Genomic DNA, 19,358 nt, shown 5'->3' on the forward strand with positions numbered 1-19,358 from the left:
TTCTGTAAATCAGAAGAGCCTGAGAGGCCTGTTAGATGTTAGTGGTCTGCATCCTCCTCCATCGATTCAGCTCTGAAAAGAAAACAGGAGAGTGTTACTTTCGAAAGATCACCACAGAATGTGTTTGTGCTAAAGGATTAAGCTGACATTGTGTGTGATATAACATGTAATGACTTGCTTAACATGTAATGAAGAAATCGAAATTGAATCTCTCCCTGCGTCATGCTGAGTAAGAGGCCGGTTCGGCAAGGAACTGTCATATTAAATTCTTGTTGTGCTTCCAGACCCCTTTTGATTCCTAAATCTTTTGGTGGAGACTAATCTAAAATCAAAATGGTTCAGGGGCCCACATGCCAGAAGTGGTCACATTTGTAAAAGTTCAATGAACCTGCAGAAGGAGGTTGAAATTTGTTGCTTTACTACAAAGCTTGCAGCCAACGCACCTGCTGGTTTGCTTTTTGCTTGGGCTTGTAATGTCCTGTTGTGCCCGCTTTGCCTTCTTTAGAGCTGGCTACATAAAGTGTAAAAAATACTGAACCCCTTCTGGTTAAATACACGTGTAATTAACAAGCAGCAGCAAGCCACCAACCCACACTTTAAAAGGCAGCACTAGTAACATTTTCAATATTAAATATTTGTAGTTGTCCTTCCCTCTGTTGTTACGGTCCTTAAAGGACAGGTTTCTGCAAAACAGAAGGTGAAAATTATGTGCCAAAATATGTCAGGCTAGTTATCCAACTAATTTTATTCCATGACCTGCTATTTGGGACTATTTGTACTTCCAACAAAGTTCTGTGGCTCTTTACTGTTTATATAATTCAGCACCTTTGAATTGCCACTGCAGGAGATAGATCTTTACAGTTTCCACGATGATGTTTGCCCGCTTGTATAACAAAACAATATACTTAAGTAACACAGAATCAGTTCCTTGTTTACTTTTCATTCAGTTCATACATCTCACTCTGTTAACATCTAATCTTCCTGCTTCTGACACATTTCTCCATCACTGCTGGAGGCAGCAGTGACCACTGAGGCTGCTGGCAGAAGCGTCTATCATAGTATTGCTAGCAGGTCAACTGGTACGTTTGTATGGAACTGACTGAGGCATTTCTACCCTCAACACTGTCTCCCAGCATGCGTTGGGGTAAATCGTGGTACAGAGGAGGAAAAGGGGGCAAACATTCTTATCCCACTGGATCAGTTGCATTCCCGATGTTTGCCATGAATTGGAAGGTGATCATCTGTAGTGGGGAGCCAGCTTAGTTAGGTAAGATTTGGAAAATATGAGTTCCAAAGTGCAGAGGGAACCTACACAGCAGTCACCCTCTAATGGGTGTAGAGAATGACCTGAAATGCAGTAGAAGCCGGGGAGCGAGTGTGTTGCTCCCCATTTCTGCCATGATTGACAATGTTTGGAGGAACTTGGTTAGGATTGCACTGTTAATCCTCCCTGTGTTCTGTCCAATTGCTTTTCATGTTCTTATTTGGACTTCAGGAGCTCCTCCCCACCCAACACCCCAATTCTAGCATAATATAGAAGTGTAAGGAACTGATTCCTGTCACCCCAGATAGTGAGGGGTGGCAGATGCTTGCCCCAAATATTTTTTCCTACCCTCTCCACCACCACCATTCCTCAGTGTATTTCAGTCTTCTTTCCCATGCTATGTTTGCATTTAACATGTACAGCAAAACTCTTGCTCCCCAATAACAATCTTTGCTTCACCAAACTTTTTTCTTTAGTCCTAGCTACTCGAAAAGCCATGCAGTTCAGTTGTGTTCCCTCATCATTGCTCCTTTGCTAATCTTAGATTATTATTTTTTTCTAAAAAATGTTGCATTTCAGAACTTTCTAGAGATTATCGAAATGCCCGTTAAGTTTGACACAAAATGTTTATATTCACAGCAGTAATTTTGGTAAAAAGACCTACAACCAGGGCTTTTTTCAGGCGGAACTCACTGGAACTCAGTTCCGGCACCTCTCAGGTAGGTGCGATTGCCATTATAAGAGAACAAGGGAGGCATTCGTGGTGAGTTCCAGGACCTCTTTTTCTAGAAAAATAGCACTGCCTACAAAAGATCTGAAAATATAGTGTGGAAGAGGCAGTTTTTTCCCCACCAAATCTCCTCAGTTGCCACTTCTCTCTCCTCCTTTGCTATGCTTTGGGATAATGAACTGTGCTGTATTTATGGGAAGGTTGATAGGGAGAGACCTGGGGAGGTAGAGGTTGAGGGACAGCTATTGCTTATTATTATTATTGCAAAGCAGCCTCAGGGTACTCTGTTCTCTCTCGTTCTCTGAGTGGGGGACATGAAATCCACTTCCTTGCTCACTTAACACCCAAATAGTCTTATGCTGTATTTTTCGCTAAACATGTAGAAGGCCGTAAAACTAGCTGTATAAGATATATTTGTCTTTACCTTTACATTTCAGTGTTCTGTCTCTTGTGGACGAGGGCAGAAGTATCGAGAAGTTTATTGCTTGTCGAAGGATGGGACACATTTAGAAAACAATCTTTGCAAACACCTGGCTAAACCGAATGTGCAAAGAAAGTGTAGAGGTGGCAGGTGCCCAAAGTGGAAAACAGGAGACTGGGGACAGGTAAGGTGTGACATCCTACTTTTTGCGCCAACAACTATGGCTGTTAATAAACATCTGGGTGTTGTGGTTGTTTTAAGGGAGGGGAATCATAGCTCAGTGGTAGGACACGTGCTTTGCTTTCAGAAGGTACCAGTTCAATTATCACCCTCTCCAAGTAACAAAACTGAGATTGACCTCTGCAAGAGGCCTTGTATAGTTGTCACCTGAAAGTACTGAGCTTGATAGATAAGCTCCCCAAGGGGGTTGATCTGGATTTTATTGGATTTTATTTTCCAGTTTATTGAAGCTGCTTCCCTCCTGGATATATGGTGTCATTGTTCAAGATGGAAGGGGCATGTAGACTTCCCTTCCCCCCCCCCCCACACACACACATTTAACACATGGAGGGGAGCAGGATCATGCCTGCCCTCTCTCCCCTCCCCTCTTCCCACTTCTCATATGTTCAGCATTTACGTGAAAAGTATTGTGTGCGCATAAATTTCCACGCTAATACTGAACAAGCCGAAGTTGAGAGACAAGGTCCAAGGGCATGATCCTGCTCTCCCTCCACACGTTCATCATGCAGGCATGGGATGAGAGATGTCTGTGTACCCCTGGGTTGCAAATCTTCCTTGGTTTCCCAGCAGATGGCCGCATTCAGTCCAGTCTCTCTAAATGGGACAGTCAAAGGCAGATGGATCTAATGTTGGCTGTAGGAATCCTCCACTGTGGCATGTAAATTCAAGCTTTAACCTTCCTCTGTAGCTTGACATAGAATTTTGCCTTTTTAATGTACTTTACAGTACTATACATATTTGTTAGGCTTTTCAGTAGTGGCCCCCTGTCTTCGGAACAATGGACCAATGCTGGCATTTTGTTTGCTTGGTCATCTCCCTCCCCCACCCCATCAATCACCTTTTATTTCTCCAGGCATTTTTGAGCATTAATTTTCTGCAGCCATTGAATATTTTTTTTTGGGGGGGGGGGAAATCAGTGTTCGAAACTCCCATTGCTCTAGGCGCATTTTGCAACAGGGAATTTCATTAGCGTGAGCAGTTTCTGAGCTCTGGGTGCAGTACTGCGCTTAAGATTTCAGATTAAAACTGCAGAGTGGAAGGAAAGGGGGACTCCATCCACTCTCTGAAGACTGGAAAAGAGACGCTCTTAAAAACATTAGAGGGGTGCGCAGGGGAAGGACTAGGCCATGGGAAAAATGAACAGTTCATTCATTTTCAGCTTTGTATTCTTGTTATTAAAAAAGTGTGCATAGGCTGCACCCATAACCTAGGTTTAAGGTGCCATTTAGCTCCTAGCTTTCATATCTTGGTTTCTAACACTGGGGTGGGGGGTGGATATTTGGTAGTTGAGTCCGTGTTGGGACATAGATGGCTGTGCTTTATTGTGTGACCCCCTTAATACTGTTTTCAACATTTTACTATGTTTTGGATTTTTAATTTTTGTAAGTTCCTTTGAATCTTTTGTGGGAACATAGGAAACTGCTTTCTCCCAACTCAGACCATTGCCCATCTAGCTCAGCATTGTCCGCACTGGCTGTCAACAGGTCTCCAGGGTTGCAGGAAGGAGTCTCTCCCACCTGGAGATACTGGGAATTGAACCTGGAATGTTCTGCATGCAAAGCAGATGCTCTACCACTGAACTATAGCTCTTCTCCAACAACTTACAAACTGTGGTGATGATGATGATGATTTATACCCCGGCCAGAGTCGGGCTCAGAGCGGCTAACATCAGTAAAATTACAATAAAATCATAATAGGGGAAAAAACCAATTTAAAATACAGGTTAAAATGCAATTTAAAATGCAGCCTCATCTTAAAAGTAGCCCATAGATCAAAACCGTAAGGGGAGGGGGAAACATAAGGGTCAGACTGAGTCCAAACCAAAGGCCAGGCGGAACACCTCTGTCTTGCAAGCCCTGTGGAAAGATGTCAAGTCCCGCAGGGCCCTAGTCTCTTGTGACAGAGTGTTCCACCAAGTCGGGGCCAGTACTGAAAAGGCCCTGGCCCTAGTTGAGACCAATCTAACCACCTTGCAACTTGGGACCTCCAAAGTGTTGTCATTTGTGGACCTTAAGGTCCTCCGCGGGGCATACCAGGAGAGGCGGTTCCGTAGGTACGTGGGTCCTAGGCCGCATGAAAATGATACTCAGTAGTAAGCCCCCATCAGAGGGCATTAGAATTGCACTGCTAATACCTTCCTTGGATACATTTCACAACCCCTCTTGTAAAGCCTATTGTGGAAGGTTCCATTAGTTAACGGAAAGAGAGAAGGAAGGGAGGATGTAAGAAATCATATGTCAAATTCCTGTCACTCTGGATCAGTGATCTCCTCCTGTCCCAGACCTTCGCTTTTATCTATGCTGTGGCCTTTCCAGTTAGCATACTTCCAGCTAATACAGTACAGCTCCTTTTGTAAACAAAAGTGGAGGAGATCGGCCCTTGCGGTTGCTAAGCAACTGTGGGCTGCCGTCAGGGCCGGTGTCATACATAAGCAACCTGGCCCATGCAAAATATCCGGGCCTGTGCTTCAGCAGTTGCTTCGGGGGCTAACTGAGGGAAAGGCGAGGGAATAAAATGAGGTTGTGCAAGGAGCGGGCAGGGGGTATGGTTGAAGGACATGCAAAGGCAGATGACAAGACGTGAGACTCTTCAGGCAGCCATCAACCTGCCACAGCTTCTTACCTTACAAATCGTTGGCCGCCCCAAAGGGAAGAGTAACAATGTCAGAGAGAAAGTGTTGCGCCTACCTTCAGTACAGACAGGAGTGCTTTTGCTTGCTGTCAAGCCTTGCCATTTCTGCATCAGTTTGCTATTAAAAGAAAAAGTCTGCACACACAAAAATTCCTCAGCATTTTAGTTCATGTTGCTCCTAATATGGTATACACATCCAATGCGGAGAACTGCAAATTTTGAAAGGTAGCTGAATTTCAATTTGCGTATTGATCTGCAATGTGCAAATCGGCTATGTTCACATTAAAATGCAAACCATATTTCTTCCTATCTCTCTGGCTGGACTAGGAAGGCAGGTGATTTCTCTCCTCCTTCAGGACCCCAAGAACCTGCCAATAATCATAATGCAAATAGGCAGAGGGCCTACAGACCATGAGAATCTTAACATGGAAGGACTTCTAAAACACAAATGCATACACACACGGTGTCTTCAGCTTTCCTAGAGCCAAGCTGCTGAGTTGAGTCACTTGCCATCGCTGGTTTGGGGCAGGCAGCTTTAGTTCAGCTTTAGTCAAATGTATAATTTGGTTACTCCCTTAACATTCTGTCGCTGGTCTTTTAACTTAAGCAGACAGCTCTCTGTGGAACTCATATGATTATTGGCAGATGGAGGAGAACGGCCTTTGTAAGTGTGGGAACATCATTTTTAAGAGGCAGTGAGTTTGCCATACTATTTTTGGGCCCAGGATTTTTTTCTTTCTTTTTTGCACTTCTGCTTTTGAAATCACATCTTGCCCTGAAAGCAATCTTTGTGGCTAATGAAGGCATGCCAGCCGACGCACGACGGCCTGTCAGATGCTTGAACTTATATAAAAACAGACGTTCTGAAATTTCCAAGTATTATCTCAGATGATTGGGGCCCAATTCAGAAAGGACGCAGATTAATAAGGATGTAGTATGATTTATAGCCCGCGATAATCTGTTGTGACTTGGCAATTAAAGGCTATGATTGCAATGCTCTGCCTGGTTGCCTGTGCTTCGCCCCATTGAAACGAGTGGGGTAAACAGCTAATCTGTATGCTAATGGTTAGCCCATGAACAGGCCATTGAGATCTAGACTTTGTTCTTCAGATGGTGTAAACCGAAATGTCTGTCACCTTAGTATAGTGAGTGGTACCAATTTAAGCCATCTGGACATCAAGCTGTGGTGATAGTGATTTGTTTTTTGGTTTTTATTTTCATTTACAAATATATATCTAATGACACCCACAGAGAACTTTTAAAAATCTGCTGTCAGTGTTCCAACAGTAGTTCCTTATATAGTCAGGTCTAGAAAGGGCTATCATTCATCACCATGCCGTGCAATGACACATTTTGTCTAGCTTTGCTAGAGTACAAGAGGGTTTGAATAATGCCTCGTTGGAATGTCATGGCTCTTTCTGCTAGATGCCGACATTTTTTGGAGGGGCAGGGATTTATTAGCTGCTGCAATATATTCTTCATACAGTATTTTCATTGGATGTCATCGAGAATATAAAAGGGATTTCAGTGCACCCAAGGTTTCGGGGGCTCCTCTTACGTCAAGGGAAAGGAACTTGGGTGTAAGATAAGGGGAAAAAGATGTGGATGGTGCCTTGCACTTTAATCTCAGGGAAGGAAATATGCAGCCTTGTTGTGTTCTTTAAGGTGCCTGGAGGCAGGACTTGTGGGAGGGGGAAATGCCTGCAGAAAGTATGGTTTGCCCCGTAGGTTTCCAGAATTGTCAGCCTATGGGAGAAGGGGAGAAACAGGCAAAAACTCACGACAATAAGTTATGCGTGACTCAAGTTCTCACTCTCTGTGGTTTTGGTCAGCAACAAATTTTCTTGAAGGGTCACTATGGCCTAGTTTGCACAATCATATCTTGGGCTACATAAGTCAGGATATGCATAGACTGCATGCCCTGAGTTGTATATTGCAGTCACCAGCCAGATGCTTATGGAAAGCCCACAAACAGGACTGCTTTGGTTCCCTGGTGGCTGGTACACAGAGGCAGGCGGCTTCTCATCCTGGAAGTGGCAAATAATTATCAGGACAGTGAGTGATTTTCCAGGGTCCCATCCTGGTTTCCTAAGCCATGATGTAAAGGAGAGGTATGCGGTCATATACAACCATTCCCTGATGCTTTGCTTTGCCCAGTGAGTGAGTTCCTAAACCACTGTTAACCACAGCTTCCTGTTACGTGCGAACCCAGAAATTACTGCTAGTAACCTACGACAGAAGGAGCTTGCATGCTGCCATCCAGCTGTATTTCACTACAACTCCCATCAGGATAATGGGAGTTATAGTCCACAACAGCTGGTGTTAGCTAAACTGACCCATGATATTAAGCCATGGTTTAATTATGGCATAATATCCTGACTCATCTGTCAACAATTTTTTTAATCTGTCAACATTTTTTTTTTAATTAGGGGTAAAGCACATTTTAAATTAAGTTTTGTTTGTTTGTTTTTTAAAAAGGGCAAAGCAACATTTTTCACAATACTGATTTGTACCAGGTAAATACTAAAGGCAAATTGCATTTTCTTCTTTCAGGTAAAGTAGTTATTTGCTAGAATTGTGACAGATCTCACAAATATCAGTTATGTACATTGAGATCTGAACAGCAAGATTGTTTTCACTGTATACATGATAAGTACTACTAACATCTGCCTCTAAGGAACTATTACTGCCTCGCTAAGATATTGACTCATTACTAATAGGGAGAAGTCCTCCAGTTCAATTTAGCTTAACTCATTTTGTATCAGTCTTCTGTATCATCATAGCATTCTTGAAAATGAATGCCCTTAAGTATGAGAAACAAGGGATAAACTCCTTTTTGAAATACATTAAAGGGAACAGTTTCGTCTAGATTCCTCTGGCTGTGATTCTGCTATTCAACTATTCCATAAGGATTGCAGAGGATAAGCAGTGTTATTAATCACAATACAAAGCACCACACCACATTTGGGTACAGATCAAGCTCTCACTCGCTGTATCCTCACCTTGTCGTGGTGAGGGGGCTTGCACGTTCCTATGACCCTTGTGAGCGAAGCCGTCAGGAATCTCGTACTCCCAGCAGGATTACCCAAGGCGGCAAGGTCAAAGGGAAGTGTGCTGCACATATCGTCAAAAGTAAGATTCCATTCTGGTTCTGTTGCCAATTCCTTCTTTCCCAATAGTCCCAGGCCACAGATCGAAATCTCACCCAACCTTTGCATTAAAATCACCAAGAAGGATAATTTTATCTTCCTTAGGGTTCTCTGATAGGACGGTATCCAGCTGAGAGTAAAATTTTTCTTTAATGTCTTCATCGGCATCCAGTGTTGGTGCATAAGGGCTTATAATAGTAGCTTGCTGGTTTTTGGTTAGTGTTATTCGAAGGGTTGAGAGTTGCTCATTAATGCTGGTAGGGACTTCTGACAGGAGCTTCACAAGATCGTTTTTGATAGCAAAGCCTACACCATGTATTTGACATTCTTATTCAGATACATCTTTCCAGAAGAATGTGTAGCCTCCTCTTTCTTCCTTCGGTTGTCCCTCGCCTGCTCTTTGAGTCTCTTGAAGTGCTGCAATATCAATGTTAAAACATCGCAGCTCTCTTGCAATAATGACAGTTCTGGGTTCAGGACACTCGTTAACTGTGTTATCCGAAAAAGTCTGTATATTCCATGTTCCAAAGTTTGATTGCTATTCCAAGGGTTGAGAGTTGCTCATTAATGCTGGTAGGGACTTCTAACAGGAGCTTTACAAGATCATTTTTGATAGCGAAGCCTACCCCATGTATTTGACGTTCTTGTTCAAATACATCTTTCCAGAAGAATGTGTAGCTTCCTTTTTCTTCCTTCGGTTGTCCCTCACCTGCTCTTTGAGTCTCTTGAAGTGCTGCAATATCAGTGTTAAAACATCGCAGCTCTCTTGCAATGATGGCAGTTCTGCATTCAGGACAAAGTCCATATATTCCAAAGTCCATATATTCCAAAGTCCATATATTCCATGTTCCAAAGTTTGATTGTCTTTTACAACTGCTGGGTGGTGACCCCACTGGGTGCAGTAATACAGTCAGGGAAAAAGGGAGGCAGACTATGTTTAGGGCACCTTTTTTAGCACCTCCCCCTTTTGGGGGTGAGCAGTGGATCCTAAAAAAGCGCTCCAATTGGAGAACCGCCTTTACCAAAGGTTTCATGGGCTTTGAAGACACTCAAACTCAAGACACAAGGGAGAAACGTGCTAAGAGGAAGGCACGCTTGGCAAAACCATACCGTGATCAATTCCTGCCCGGAAACCAATGTCCCCACTGTGGAAAGACGTGGGGATCCAGAATTGGCCTCCACAGTCACTTACGGAATCATTGTTAAAACCATATTTATGGAAGATAATCTTACCCGGCTACGAGTGATCGCCAAAGAAGAACAGATAAAGCTGCATTGTGCTCCCCTTTTTCAACTTATAAAACTAGCCTTTCATAACTGTTTATAACCCCCCCCCCAAAAAAAAAATGTCTGAAGTCCATTTGCTCTTTGGGTCTCTCCACTTTACGGGGCATACCAACACTAAAGCGTGCAACACTGAAGAAGCCCTTTTTTAAGTTGTTTACTCAATAAAGAATGGTGATTTGCCAGGGGGCGCATTGTAATTGACAACTAGCTGTAAATGTAAGAAAATGATATGAAATTGTTATTTGCAGGAAAATGATAATTTGTGTTGAATTCAAGGACATTTTGCTTTGATAGATACAATATTATTGGGTTTATAAAGTTGTTTTTAATAACTCTTATATTAACAAGTGCTCTAAAACTTGTTAAACTAATACTTGCAAATGTTATTCATGATCTCTGTATTTCAAGTATCTTATAAGTTCAAGGAAGCTTAAAGATACTACATTACTGGATTCTAAAGTGTTGCTTAATGGCCCTTGCATTATTAGCAAAAGCCAATCTTCAAAAATGCTAAATGTCAGCCATAATATCTGTGTTTTAGCTACAAACCTTCTTGACTTTTAAACTTTTTTCTTGGTAAAATTAATTATCCTCTTCTGCACACACTCAAACTGCCTTTCAGGATCTACTAATGAACAAAAAAGGGACATAGGTGGCGCTGTGGTCTAAACCACTGAGCCTAGGGCTTGCCGATCAGAAGGTTGGCGGTTTGAATCCCTGTGACGGGGTGAGCTCCCGTTGTTCGGTCCCAGCTCCTGCCAACCTAGCAGTTCGAAAGCATGTCTAAGTGCAAGTAGATAAATAGGTACCGCTCCGGTGGGAAGGTAAACGGCATTTCCGTGTGCTGCTCTGGTTTCTGCGGACAAACACCAGCTCCCTTGGCCAGTAAAGCGAGATGAGCACCGCAACCCCAGAGTCGTTCGTGACTGGACTTATCTGTCAGGGGTCCTTTACCTTTACTTTTAATGAGCAATAATATCTCATCCATTTGCCATATTCAGGCAGCAATTCCATGTATACTTGCCAGGAAGAAAGTCCAGTTGAGTTGTGGGACTTACTTCCCTGTAAACAATGTGTAGGATTGGACTGGAGTACTATCAGTATGTCGTTGGTAACACATTCCCTGTGAATAAGTGAGCTCAGTGAGGCTGACTCACAAATATAAGATTGTTCACGTACTCCAGACATTATTAATGCTTACTTTTATATGATTTTAATGAATCTTCTAAAAACAAGGACAAATGAAACTATTTTTCCTAACCTTCATTAGGATTAGCTTTAGACTGAATATGTTAAAATAATTCCAAAAGCAATAGCAAATTAGGATGGGGGGGAATAAAGTGGAAAGATAGTTAGCTATGGAATTAGACATACACTTAAGTCTGCTTTAGTAGCTGTGGGGAAGCTTGTAGCATGATGTGGGAAGAGGGACATATCCAGCAACCTGATAATGATCCTGTTACTCCATAGTTTTCAACAATGGCAACCTTTCTACCTCTCTGCTTTGTTTATCTGCAAGTGCCACCTTTTGCCACTCTTGCAATTTTCTAGATCAGCTCCATTCTTCATTTTTCTATGGAGCTGTTGGAACCAGTTGTGACATTCAATAAGTTGATAATTTCACACAGGTCTTCTCTATGTGACTGTGATCTGTCATTTACCTCACACAATGGAAGGAGAAAAACGTTTGCACAAGGAGTTCTGTACATGTAGCTGTGCACTGAGTAATTCTGCTAGAATCCCATAGCTGGAAATGTTTCTTCTTGTTTCTGTAAGGCCTGTGGCCCCGCAACATGTTTCCTTACAAAAAGATGAATTCGGTGGCTTAAAAGCATGGCTGGCCCTAATGTGATACAGAATTGAGGTGGCCGCCTCAGTCAACAGATTCTCAACAGCACTAAATGGTAGCTTTATTGTCAGTTATATTCTTCTTTTAGGGGGTGAGTTGGAAAAGTGATATTGTGTATTGTGCTATTACCCTCTGTCCTGTAGAAAGTAATGCACACTGATTTTGAGTGAGTTGCCCTAACGGAAAAGGTGTGAAATAACTGAGATTACTTCAGTCGTATCAGTTATCAACACAGCATAAGAATTTACATGCATCATTATTTGTGTTACGTACACTGCCCTAAGATGGTTTATATCTTTAAAGATAGCATGAAGACATTTTTAAATAAATACTGCATATGTGGAAGTGAGGTGCCACTCAGGACCACAAGGGTCTTGGTCTAGTCCTGCTGAAAACCACTGGCATGTAGCATTTCAGCATTTCGTACAAAACAGCAATGGGAACCATCTTTCTTAGGATTCAGGCCACTTCTAGACTGTTGCTGTTTTGCTGGTGAGATTCAGTCTGCTCAAGTCAAAGTGTGATTGGCACTCTGGCGCAACAAACATGCTTTTTTTTTTTTTTAAAGGCCTTTGTGACAAGGAAAGCACTGGGGGAAAAGTGTGGGGTAACAGTTGTATTATGCAACATCATATACAGGGCCAGATTTAGGTTTGATGAGGCCCTAAGCTACCGAAGGTAATGGGGCACTTTATACGTCCAGCTGTCCTTTGTAAACAACAAATTGTCGCTGTTTTTTGTGTTGAATATATACTACCCAATAGGTATCTAAAGCCATTTGCACATGTTGCCCTGCAACCAGTCCATGCAGAATGTAGGCACCCTATACAGTGGTACCTGGGGTTAAGTACTTAATTCGTTCCGGAGGTCTGTTCTTCACCTGAAACTGTTCTTAACCTGAAGCACCACTTTAGCTAATGGGGCCTCCCGCTGCTGCTGCTGCGCCGCCGGAGCACGATTTCTGTTCTCATCCTGAGGCAAAGTTCTTAACCCGAGGTAATATTTCTGGGTTAGCGGAGTCTGTAACCTGAAGCGTATGTAACCTGAAGCGTAAGTAACCTGAGGTACCACTATATATAGAAATGAGCAAACCAGTGATATTTCAAGGAGCAAGCTAGCAGGCGGGGGCCATTACTTACCTCATAGGAGCCTACACAACACAAAACACTGTTGCTGTATGTAGGTTTTATTTTATTTGTCCCCCCCCCCTTATATTTTGGAAATGTACATCCAGGGTTTTTTTCCTTTTAAATTTTTTTGGGGCCCCCAAGAGAGTGGGGCCCTAAGCTATAGCTTGTTTAGCTTATACGTAAATTCGGCGCTGATAATATAACCTCCACACAAGCAAATCATAATAAAAGCTCAATAAAGAGCAGAGGTTGTGTAACCTTCACACAAACTTGTGAAAACAAATCAGAGCGAACGCTCAATGAACAGGTTGCCTGGAGGAGACCTCACAATTTTTATTTTTTTTTAATATCTGAACTAAAAACTTCCAATGTTGAAGAGAGACTGGGGGTGAAAATAGGCAAAACTTTTGAGCCTTACTTTTTGTGCCTCTTCAGTGCTCAGTGTCCTGTGGGAGAGGAGTTCAGCAAAGAAGCGTTGTCTGCCACCTTGGTACTCACAAAACAGCTAGCGACACTGAATGCAGTCAGTCCAGCAGGCCAGCTTCTGAACAAGAATGCCAAATGGCGGGATGTGCCTCTTACAGCTGGAAAACAGAGGATTGGCAAGATGTAAGTAGACTATTTATTTATTTATTTATTGGTTAGTTAGTTAGTTTATAAAGTTATTCATTACGCTTTGCCTTTAATATTTATATATTATTAAGGTGATTTCAGCTAAAAGAAATAGAGTGATACAGGAAAAAAAAAGAAAGGAAAGTGAGAAGGAGAACAACAACAACAAAGATACATATAAAAGTGAAAATATGGGGAGGGGGGCAGTATGCTATATTACCATATAAAGGTAAAGGGACCCCTGACCGTTAGGTCCAGTCGCGGATGACTCTGGGGTTGCGGCGCTCATCTTGCTTTACTGGCTGAGGGAGCCGACGTACAGCTTCCAGATAATGTGGCCAGCATGACTGAGCTGCTTCTGGCAAACCAGAGCAGCGCACGGAAATGCCATTTACCTTCCTGCTGGAGCGGTACCTATTTATCTACTTGCACTTTGATGTGCTTTCAAACTGCTAGGTTGGCAGGAGCTGGGACTGAACAACAGGAGCTCACTCTGTCGCGGGGATTCGAACCGCCGACCTTCTGATCGGCAAGACCTAGGTTCTGTAGTTTAGACCACAGCGCCACCCGCGTCCTGGATATTCCCATATATTCTTGTATAAATTGGGACAGTATAGTGTTATTGCCCTAGTGTTTATGTAAACACTAATAGCCTACTACGTTTTCCGTTGTGCCATTGATAACTTCCATAAAAATATTCTCCTCTGAAAGATTTAACTTTTTCTGCCTAGTCATAGTTACACAGTCCAGCACATTCTCCCCAAACTTGTTAAGTAAAGAACACTGTACATGTGTTTCAGAGAGGCATTGTCCTTACCAAATCTCCAACACTGAGCTACCTTAGCTAACCCTTTTTTATACTACTGTATGTGAGTCCAATAAACTCTAAATATTGTTTTCTGTGGTATTAATCTTAATTTAAAATCTAATGAAACCTTAGGTATTGAAGCTAATACATTTTCCCACTGGCTGGGTAATAATGTAAGGTCCAATTCTTTATTCCAATCATCTCTTACAGTCTGCATATTGAACTTGTGTGTTGTTAATAGATACCTACAAAAAGTAATTGCTGGCTTTTTATTTTTGAATGAGTTGTCCAATTGCTCCAAAATCTCAGGTATCTCGTGATGGGCATAATAGCCGAATAGACATTTTGACTTCAGGTATCTCGGTAGCTGAAAGGGCTGACGTCCCAAACACACTTGTTAGAAGATGTTGTAATTGAAGATATTTCCATTGGGCTGTGTCTGATAGGTGATATTTTTGTCTTAAAACAGCAAAAGTATAAAATTCATCTTCCCTATCTATATCAGTTGGTCCAGTGTCAATACACCTGCTTCCATCCAGTTTTCCCATATCACCATCTATTTTTGCAATTCATGGTGTGCAGTTTCCCCACAGAGTAATTTAGCATGTAAAAATGGATCAAATTTCTTTTTATTAGCCAATATATTCCATATTCTTCTAAGTGATTTAATTGTTTCCAGATGTAAGTAGACTGTAATGTGGTGGGACTATGCTCACACTGAATCAGAGCAAAGGTGTTCCTGATACTCTTTGCCATCACATTCCTCTTTATGGGGAGTTAGACAGCACAGAGAGATGATGGGATAGTTGGCCAGTTAAAAACACACTGTCACCATGCTTCGTGTATCAGGTCATTGCAAAGGTTGAATCCTTGAGTGGGAGGGGGGACACTGAGATCCGCAAAGAACAAGTGGGGTACAAAAAGACACAAATAAGTAGCACTGAACAGATTAGCCATCAACGGGTGGCGTTGTGGGTTAAACTACAGAGCCTAGGACTTGCCGATCAGAAGGTCGGCGGTTTGAATCCCCGCGACGGGGTGAGCTCCCATTGCTCGGTCCCTGCTCCTGCCAACCTAGCAGTTTGAAAGCACGTCAAAGTACAAGTAGATAAATAGTTACCGCTCCGGCGGGAAGGTAAACGGTGTTTCCGTGCGCTGCTCTGGTTCGCCAGAAGTGGCTTAGTCCTGCTGGCCACATGACCCGGAAGCTGTACGCTGGCTCCCTTGGCCAATAAAGCGAGATGAACGCCGCAACCCCAGAGTCGGTCACGACTGGACCTAATGGTCAGGGGTCCCTTTACCTATAGGTATAATAAGATCTCCCTCCGAGTTCCGGCACCAGTGTGGTGGCTTTCTCCATTCTCTAGAAACCTTGTTTATGCTTTCTACATGACCAAGTCTGGAGATACGCTATGGAAAATGAGCCCATGCTTTGCAAAATGCCCCCTTTTTAATGCTTACCAAGTGTTCAGTGCTACAGCATGAGCCAGTAGGAACACATGTGGCAGATTTATTACAGAAGCACTGACACACACCTGTTGGACCTAGCATGCAGTAAGAAAGTTTATCGGTTCTGCTGTGCTAGCTAAATCCTGCATTAGCGCTTTTCATTTGGCAAGCAGGCATAGAGTAGACGTGCTGCTGTGGGCAAGAGTCGGCTCGATCATCGGAATGTTAGTTCAGGCAAACGCTAAGCATTAAGTTCTTAAGGAAACACCAGGACATGTTCACAAACCTATTAATGCTGGTGACTTGGTTTGTTAATTAAAGCAGGAAGCTTAATTTTCAGAAGGTAAAAGGCAGAGATTTTAAAATGAGAAGCGTTTGATCTACCCCACATAAGAAGTGGACGGCATAAGCAGATTTAATTACCACTATGCATGGCATATGATTACCAGGGTTGTTGTTCTTTTCATCAATATAATCTACTGAGCTGATACAGGATAATTGAAGAAAGCAAGTTTGTTCTATTAAACAAACGCGCCTCTTTAAATAATTTTAAATGTAAGATCACCTTCCTTTGAATACAATTACTTTGTTTTTAATTTTGCTATTCTAGAAACAGATTTCAATACTGTCCCCATTGGTAGTGCATAGCTATTGTAATGCCAGATATTTTGGTCCACATCTCCCATCGGCACTGGCCAGGGGCCACACTGGCTGGAGCTGATAGGAATTGTAATCTAAAACATCTGGAGAACAACGTATTAGGAAAAGGCAATAGTGTATATATTTCCGATATATGCTAAACCTAGGATACATCTGGATGTGTCTGGGCAGAATCTAGAAATGGTCATTCTCTTTGAGTGTGTCTCACACTGGCTGACTGGAGGCATGGTTCTGGGCAGTCAACCAGCTCTAGAAATGACTACTTAGATCCCCAAATTGTTAATGTCAGGCTGGCCCTCTTGAATCCAATGGCTACATTCACACGACAATTTTTTCTGTTTCCCCAAGTTTCCCTAATTTTCTGCATTATTGTTCAGCTTTCAAATGACATAAAAGCCACTTACAGAAATACATCAGAATGTGGCACAAATCTAGTGCTTATTTCCCGTTTACTTGGTCCAGAAAGACACCTGTTTGCAAAAAACAAAAAAACAAAAAAAAACCCCACATAAATGAGCACTAAATATGTTCTGTTTACTCCACTATACTTTCAAAAGCGGTTTTTGTGTGGTATGAAAGCTCAGATATAATGGGGGGAAATGGAATAAGCTGCTGTGTGAATGCAACCTTGGTCTATTCACTTGTGTCTGAGCATATCCTGATGTATCCAAGTGCTTGGAATTCACCTGGAGAATTCACCTGTAGCTCATCTTTTGCAAACAGGGTCAGGCATCTTTCTATGTGAATACGCACCATCTAGTACAAAACAGTGATGTACCAGCACATGTGCTGACACGTGTGGTTAGAAATGAACCTAAAAACAAATGTCTGCCTTAAAAGTTTTGTTGTGGTGCTTTTAAAAATGTTTCTCCAGAGCCTTCTAAAAATGGATCTGATTATGGAAAAGGTTATAAGGTGGAGAATAACTTGTCGTTATTCAGAAGCAAGGAGAAGGGATGTACCAGAAAGTTCTGGGTGTCTGTGGCTTCATAGCAGCCGGCATTTGTTAACCTTGCCCTACACAGTCAAGATTTCACAGCAGATTATTAAAAGAAAGCAAAAGCAAAATGAAAATTCTGCTAGCTTGTATAAATAGAGAACTCTCCTTGTTGCCCCTCTCTTGTCTTCCCATTCCTTTGTTTCGTAAACATTTTCTAGACAGGTAGGTCAGATGCTTGTGGGATTATGAGGCATATATGAGAAAAGGAAAGCAAGAAACAGAATATTTTTTTAAAAAAAAAATTAAAATCAAACAGCCTGAAAAGAAGAAGAAACAGTGTGTGTGAGAAGGTACATTGTGGGTGTATAGTAGTATTTGTTTCAAAGGGTGTATAGCTCTTAACAGATTAAAAGTATACATTTGTAATACATACTTGAGTTACGCAAACACAGAATAAAGTTGTAAGTGAGTCTGAGGGATTGTTTGCCTAACACACTCTCACACAAATATATACACAGTATATTGTGTGTGTAAAATGTTAGCATCATGAGGGCACTTTTGCAGTAACTGGTAATTGGGATGGTCTGCTCAGGTTGTTGAACTCCCATGTTCGGTATATCTTTCCTTCTAGCACATTTAGAGTTGCATAAAACACTTCCTTCTTCCCCCTTTACTTGGGAGAGAAAGGAAGAATAAAAAGCAATTCCCAGTTCTTCAGATTCTGAAGGAACAAACTTTCCTCAGAGAGCAGAGAGAATGTTCAAGGTGAAGTCAACAGCTCTCCTTCCTTCAGATTTGCTTGTCCTCGAATTCCCACAATATGTTGCATTAACAGCATACATGGCAGAGTTTCTTACCCTCAGCTAACTCCCACATCAATTGTGGGCCCCGGGGATGGTTTTTATATATAGAAAAGATACACATTCTGACATTCTGCTGCTGTCTTAAGGTCCAGAGATACTCCAATCCTGTGCAGTGACAAGTGAGGATCAATAGAAGCTCCAAGGAAACACTTACTTGAAGTGGTGTAAAAAATTTGTGGCTTGAGCTTCACTACAATAGCTCACAGCCTAGTTCTTTCTGTAAGCAAGAAACAAAGGAGGACTCAGCCTTGAACTGTTGTCTCCTGCAGAACTGCTTGTAAAAAGATGGTGTGGAAGATTGTAGGAAGCACAGTGTGAACAGACCACATTGAAACAGATCCAGGTAGCACATTTAAAGATCACCAAATAGCATGCACTGACAGAACTTACCCAAATCGGAGTAACTTTGTTCCCAAAGCAACTGCTCCTTTCTCTCCCCAGTCCCTCACTCTCTTCTTTCTTTCTCCCTCTGTCTGTTTCTCGCAAATTTTGTTATAACTTCTACACAACTGGAAAGCATTAGGGACCCCTCCCCCACTCACACTGCTGGCCCTTTTTGTGGGAGGTGAATGTTTGATGGGTCACGCTGGTTTTCTAACGCTTTCCAGGCTCCCCGTGTGCTGGTTTTGTGTGAGTGTGTGTGTGTGTGTGTGTGTGTGTGTCTATGCTCTGTAAATCTCTACCATGTGACAGAACAGACTTCAAGGAATGCTTAAAAAACAACCCACCAACCTTTAAATCCCTGACATCTTCCTCATAAGAAATCATGAATGACAGTCCAGATCTTGCACCCATTAAACACTTGGTCCTTCGGATATCTTTTTTCCAGCAGTCTTACACCACTTCCAACCCGCAACCCCCTCTTTTTCAAACTGATAAACTGCCAAAAAAGGCACCTTGTCTGCCATAGAACTAGTTTTCATGTTATTTATTGAGGGATGAGGTGCAGGCTGAATTAAGCCATCTGGTAGTAAATCCAGACTGACACGAAAAGCCTGTTGGAAACAAGGTTACAACCTCATTAAGGCCTGTATTTGAACCTCTGTCCCTGACTGGTTCAATTTTCCGCCGTCCTGTTTACAATTCTCATTGAGTTCCAGTGAGCTTATTCTACTGTTATTTAATTGTTTGCAATGACGTTCTACGTGGAGCAGCCCTTGAAGATGGTCTGAAACCTTCAGCTGGGGTAAAATGTGTAACCTGGTGGCAAACAGGGACTTCCTATAGGGACAACATCTTGCCAGTGCTGAAAAAGTTGAGCTGGCTGTCAAGTTGTCTTTGGGCCTAATTCAAAGTGCAAATTCTGGCCTTTGCCCACCTAGGGC

The 19,358-nt window shown here is 42.3% G+C and overlaps 1 protein-coding gene and 1 long non-coding RNA gene across 5 annotated transcripts in view; one reads left to right on the top strand and one right to left on the bottom strand.

Moving 5' to 3' along the window:
• The window catches only part of ADAMTS9 (ADAM metallopeptidase with thrombospondin type 1 motif 9), a 143,143-nt gene that overhangs the window by 103,857 nt on the left and 19,928 nt on the right, over positions 1-19,358 (top strand). For 3 of the 4 annotated variants that reach the window (XM_082209142.1, XM_082209140.1, XM_082209143.1), the window contains exons 29-30: positions 2,432-2,599; positions 13,137-13,310. In XM_082209142.1, coding sequence (XP_082065268.1) covers positions 2,432-2,599; positions 13,137-13,310 — 342 coding nt within the window. The remainder of the gene's footprint in view (positions 1-2,431; positions 2,600-13,136; positions 13,311-19,358) is intronic. The other variant, XM_082209141.1, reaches the window with a different exon arrangement.
• Positions 5,428-18,734, bottom strand: LOC309525443. Its single transcript, XR_014216288.1, has 3 exons — positions 18,424-18,734; positions 13,120-13,285; positions 5,428-7,032 (listed from the first exon to the last, which is right to left on the bottom strand). It is a non-coding gene; the product is annotated as an uncharacterized lncRNA (long non-coding RNA).

Source organism: Podarcis vaucheri (genome assembly GCF_965113315.1).
Source record: "Podarcis vaucheri genome assembly, chromosome: 2".
In the NCBI taxonomy this organism is placed as follows: domain Eukaryota; kingdom Metazoa; phylum Chordata; class Lepidosauria; order Squamata; family Lacertidae; genus Podarcis; species Podarcis vaucheri.